This window comes from Protopterus annectens, chromosome 4.part1, assembly GCF_019279795.1.
Source record: "Protopterus annectens isolate FY-2018-M chromosome 4.part1, PAN1.0, whole genome shotgun sequence".
Classification (NCBI taxonomy): domain Eukaryota; kingdom Metazoa; phylum Chordata; order Ceratodontiformes; family Protopteridae; genus Protopterus; species Protopterus annectens.
The window spans coordinates 434,334,560-434,340,803 of record NC_056734.1 but is presented as its reverse complement, the minus strand read 5'-3'; the positions used below and the strand labels follow the sequence as shown (position 1 = coordinate 434,340,803).

General features: G+C 36.1%; 1 protein-coding gene across 1 annotated transcript in view; it reads left to right on the top strand.

The window, feature by feature from the left end:
- Positions 1-1,818: 1,818 nt before the first annotated feature.
- Positions 1,819-6,244, top strand: part of LOC122801219 (guanylate cyclase soluble subunit beta-2-like) — a 475,593-nt gene continuing 471,167 nt past the window's right edge. Inside the window, exons 1-3 of the mRNA XM_044070773.1 lie at positions 1,819-1,877; positions 2,740-2,834; positions 3,619-3,779. Coding sequence (XP_043926708.1) covers positions 1,819-1,877; positions 2,740-2,834; positions 3,619-3,779 — 315 coding nt within the window. The remainder of the gene's footprint in view (positions 1,878-2,739; positions 2,835-3,618; positions 3,780-6,244) is intronic.

Here is a 6,244-nt window from a genome sequence, read left to right as displayed (position 1 = left end):
TAAGTGTATAAGAGCAACATTTAAAAGCTGTCCCTATTTTTGAGCCTTTGTCCCTCCTATTATCTTACGCTATGCCCAGAGTTCTTGTGATAAAAGGTTGAGTGGTATAGCTTACAAGACTGCTGCTTACATACTTTTTGTCCTTTTATGTATTTGCACTGTTGTTAAAAAAACCTTTATTCTGTCAATGTTCTCAGTGAAGATTAAAATATATAGGAAGTATTTTCGATGTCAGCCGTTTTCATTAATGCTGATTAGTTTACTCACAGGGTGTGCAGTTGTGCCTAGTCTGGATTTTCGGTGACTGGGGATTAGTTTGTCTAAGATTCTTGTGAAAAAAAAGGGATGGAAGCTACGATGCTGATGACAGTTCCACTACAAATTACAGACAAGAAGTGCTGCGACTGAAATAATGTAGCTGAGCATTACCTCTCAATGTACCTCTCAAGTCAAAGAAAAATGTCTGCCACACATTCATTGTCATGAAGTATTTAATTGATATCTATCTTAAATAAAATGGTATTCGTTCATTTGAAAAGTGTTTTTTTTATAAAGCATTACCTTTATTATGTGACTTTCTTTGTTGTTAATAAGTGTTCCGCCACATTTTGCCCATCTGATTCACGTTATGAGAGGCGGTGTTCACATTTGAAAGATGAAGGATTAAGAACTATGACAAGAGCTATGGTCCCTAAAACTGAATAAATCTCACTGGATCGATCTGTGGTCAGCTGCTGGACGTTGCTAACAATGCTTTTCAACATCTTAGCTTTAAAACTTTTAACAGGAAATCAACTCATAACGGAGCTTTAAAAGAGAAAAGTATCCTTATTTTTAAGAATAAAAGGACGTCTGTTAGTAGATCTCTGCGGTGTGAACCTTGGATCTAGATGATTTTTACCGTTGAACTGACACCACGACCCCGTGTGCAAAAATGGGAAAAAATGGGTTGTAGATGGCTGGGTGCTATTTCCTATATAATTAATGACAATTAATCCCTCTGTGGGCTTAGTTCCTTGTTTAACAATTTAAATACCACTGGATATGCATAATATTATGAAGAAAATCAGTTTAGGAGGAACAGAGCTAAGTCTGAGGGCCAAAATCATAGTAGTCTGGTTGAAACAGAACAGTTGATAGATATGGTGTAAGTCATTTTTGTCTTGACCATTTTAAAGAGTGTGAAACAGAATAGCTCTGCCTAGTCTTAAAATCGCTTTAAATTGAATAGTTTCTGGCAAAGCCTTTGAAGTGCAGCTGATACGTTATTTGGCAGACAAAATGTTTTACAACCTTGTGCACATATCATCATCATCTGAATTGTATGGTGCAAAATACACAGCCTTCCAAAGAAATAACTGTTAGGACAGTCTGACTGTATACGTTTTTTCTTTTACAGTATGGCTTTATTAACACTTGTCTGAAGTCTCTGGTGACAGAAAAATACGGCGAAGAAACGTGGGAACAACTAAGGTATGGTGTAAAAATGTCATCTGTTCTCTTGGGATTGGGAATTCCTCTTGCGGGTTCCTTCTTTCATTCTCACAAAGCCAGTTTTGTACATGATCAACGTCTTAGTAGGATAAGATTTTCTCAATGGGTATTGTCCCCGGTTTGAATCTAAAGTAGAATGGGAATTTGCCGCTCTGTTTGGGGACGGTAACTGCGAGAATTTAAGTGCCATTAAAGGAAATGTACACTAACACCAGAATTGCTGTATCCCAAAGTGTTCCTCTTTTCCGGGGTACAACGATCTCGAAGTTAGGGTTACCCCACCCCCCTAGTCCCTAGCTGGGCTGTTGTGTCTCGCGAAAAAAAATGAAAATGTTCCGAGATTTTGGGACACAAATATATTCAAAATATTCATTAATCGTTGCGTAGAAGACTTACATTGTCTCCGAAATATAGAAACAATTCGAATTTTAAACTATGTTGGTAAATAAAAGTGTAGTCCGGGCCTTTACGGGACTTGTGTGTATGGTTTGTTGTGCAAAATCTCACGTTTCTTTAAAAAAAGCCACACTTTGGTCATTGGAAACGGTGACAACTCTATATCTCGGTTTAATATATGAAGGTAGACCTCCCATATGTTGTCCCCTTTCAAAGTGTGCTGTCCCTTCTGTTAAATTGCACTTAAATTGTAGTAATTTCGGGACTCGAACCTCTGGTACTGACCTAGATACCAAATCTAAACTGACACTGTAGTATATATTCAGTTGTAAGTGCAAATTATTTAAACATATTATTCTATTAAAACCTTAAGGACGGCCACGGTGGTGCAGCGGTTCGCATTACAAGAGGTTCTCCGGTTCGATTCTTGGGTGGGGTGCCTTCTGTGCGGAGTTTGCATGTCCTCTCTGTGGTCGCGTGGGCTTCCTCGGGGTGCTCTGCTTTCCTCCCAAAGACATGCAGTAGGTGGATTGGATACTCTAAAACTGGGCCTAGGTGTGAGTGTGTGTGCCTTCTGTGGAAGGTTGGGCGCCGGGCTAGCAACTCGACTGCCAATCGTGAGCGGACTGATGATCCGCTGTGGCGACCCCTAACCGGGAAAAGCCAGAAGAAGGTTGTCTTAAAATATTACATATATTTTTGTATGAGTGCGAGACTGCAACTGCATTTAAGTGCAGACTAAAACTGATCATGCCACCTGTCTTTAGCGATTATAATGTTTTATGCATATTTAATTGATGTACAGTTCTTCCAATAAATTGTGTCATATATTTTACTCACTGTTTCCAGAATTCAAGCAGGAGTTGAAGATACATTTATGACTTATGAGATTTACAAAGACGACATCACCACTGAATTAGTGGGGAAAGCTTGCACATTGTTAGGTAAGTATTGTTTTTATTGTATTTCAATTTTTGGAATATAAAATTTAACTAGTAGCGGGACAATTTAAGGGGGGGGGGGGAGTGACAAAAAAGAGACTCCATGTGCCAGCCTTTTATTACACTGTTAAACAAAAAAGCTTATTCAAGTTACGTTTAAAATACCTGTCAAGTGTACTTAATTATGATTTGTATCCGATATCTACCGAATCATATTAATTCATTAAAATAACTTTCTGTGAGTATAAAGTAATACATTTAACCATCATGTGAGCTTCCTAGCCGGTTAGTAAGCTGTGGTCTCTCACATTTTGTCTATTTGTTCCACATTATGAGTGGCAGTGTTCCACATTTTGAAGATGGGAGGCTGAGAGCTATCCCCCCACAGGAGAAGCTGCAGTGCTAATGCCACATGGATAATAATTTCAGTGTACTCCATTCCAAAAAAAATACCTCTTTTTATTTGGTACAGTTATTAAGGGGGTGGTGTGATGCTTAACAAAGTCACCTACCAACGAAAATGGAAGCTTGCCTCGCAGATTGCCCCAGCACATCATTGCCATATTCTCTACTCTATGATAACTATCTGCATGTCCTAAAGTATTCTTGCTCAAGAGATGGGAACTGGTGTTTTTCGTTATCGGGACAACATTTTAAACGCGGTTGCTGAGCTCCGAATCCAGTTATCTGTCATGTCTTTTTCGTGTTAATATAACCAGATGTGTGTAAAAATTATTTTACTTAATATTTTTAAAAACTATTAATTTCTCAATATTTCTTTTTTCAGACATCGCACCTGATGTTGTTCTCAAACAGTTCGGAGAGTACTTTTTTGACTTTTGTAAGAGGTCTGGCTACGATCGGATGCTTAGAACACTAGGCGGTAATCTCTTTGAGTTCATTGAGAATCTGGATGCCTTGCACAGTTACCTGGCCCTGTCTTACAAGGTAAGCAGGCACCACTGTGAGCACCGCAGAAGCAAAGCAAGTATTTATACTGAATGACTTTGAAATTTACATGCAGCATTAGTTTTGATGCTCAGGTATTTTATTTGCTTTACTTTTTATTTTCAGAGGGTATCTGGTTCTTAGCATACAAAATTTACATTACGTTATACTATCCCATACTTTTAGTGAAGGCAGAAATAATCCAGACTGTAAAAGAAGTATGTGGCTGATTTTTTATGTCAGTAGTTATGCGAATTGCAAATGCAGACTGACAACAGCTAATAGTACTGTCACTTCAAGATTTAAAATGTATACTTACGAATGGCAGCTGTCATGCACTTACTATAGAATAAAGTGTTTGTTAGGCTAGTTTTAATGATAATATATTATATTTAGGAATGGCTTCACAGTGGTTAATAAAATCAATTTATTTTTAGTGATCACAGATTTAGCTATCATAGTCTTATGCAACATCCCGATGAAATGAATGACATTCTTTATAGTAGTATGTTCTTTTAATAATACTTATGAATTCCATAGACAATGACATTAAGTGGCATAATTTCAAACAGCTGAGACACTAGTCAATGTATTGCATGGGAGCATACCTCTCAACTTCTTTGCCCAGGCATTCTGGACAAAGCTAAAAATAAGGGCAAGGACAAATGTTAAGGCAATTCTTAAATATTACTCTAATTCACTTAAAAATAATAGAATGACATGTTTTGCATCAACATTCTTTTTATGAACAGGAAGAAATATGGGAGAATATAACCCCAAAGCTCAAACATGGAGAAGCAGTTCTTGGTTTATTTGGAAGACTAACTGTGCCTATTTCTTTGAGGTTTAGTGACCTTGGTGTCAGAATATATTCATAAAGGGTGCGTGGATGCCACTTCTCACAGGAAGAGAGATTGTGTTTGTGTGTGTGTGTGTGTGTGTGTGTGTGTGTGTGTGTGTGTGTGTGTGTGTATGGGGGGGGCTGTCTTGTCCCTCATCCCCATTCAGAATTGCAGTTTCATTGTACTTTTTGTAATGTAGTTAGTAATGGCAGAAAATTGACACTTTTCTGTAAGTGCTGCTACATTTTGAACTTTACTGTGTATAATGTTGGGTATAGAAAGAAAGGATATAGTAACTGATCATGTAACTGCAGGACTTTATGTTTTGCAGATTTTCCCATTCCAAATTCATGTTTTTTTCTGATAATTTTGGTGAATTAATTTCAGGAGCTTTCATTTTGACTTGTTTGCTTTCTTAAAACATTATCTACACTACTTAAAATGGATTGTTTTTATGTATTTACTTAACAGTCCCTATGTTACCCACATTCATATACTTATTTAAATAGTTAAAATAATAAAAATAACAAATGTTTATTTTATAAGCATATTAAGGTGATTTAAGGTCGTGATTGCTGCATAATATCTGTATGCCTAACATACAAAGATAGTGAACCCTTGGTCTGCTTTGTAACACTTTTATGTGTCTTTGCACATCCTATCATGTGTTATGACTTTACATTTACTTCTCTTTTATTGGACTGAACTTTTGTGGACTGGCTTCCCTCCTGCTTTCTCACATTCTTTTTTTAAATAAATACTGAAACACATTCTTGCAGAAATAACTACAGCAAATGATCTCACATTAACTTAAGTATACATTTGCATATAAAAGTGTAAATGGTACAATGCATTTAGATTCTAAATTTTAAATGGCATGGCATTAATGCTAGATGTATAATGTAGGCAAGGTTCTACAGACAGTAGTTATTGTTTTTTAGTCGCTGTGGATTTCTTATAAACTTAATTTATAATGAACTGTTTATGCAAAAATAATGGATTTGAATGTTTGGGATAACTTGATCCTAGCTGTATATATTCTGACTGTTTGACAATGAAAAGAGTTGTTCTGATGGAAAAAAATGCCAGTGATATTAGATTTGTGAAATGTACATTTAGCATGTATTTGGGTGTTCATCAGGTGTTGTCAGCTTTGTCATAACCCCCCTTTCCCCATTTTTCATGGGGTAAAGGTCATAAGATAGTATTCAGCAGTTAGCCTAATTTCCACTGCTAAAGGACAATAGGGATGATAAAATATATGCAAATTATGTTATATAAGGTAAGATTTGAGTGCAGTATCATACAAATAGGATGTGACATCTAGAGATGATGGGGAGGTAAAAAAATAAAAGAACAATATTACAAATATGTACATTTACAGCAAAAATAATTTATTTTTTTTAGATATAGCTATACAGGTATACTGCAGGGCTAATTTATTGTATCTATATATCCTTTGTTGATTGGGTTAGTCCCACTAGGCTAGTAGCCTCTAACAGATTAAGCAAGTCATTTTATTGATAAAGTTTTACTGAATCTAAGTAGCAGCCTTTAACATATAATATTTAACATTTAACATTTAATATTTAATTTAATATTTACTATTTAACAGATACAGAT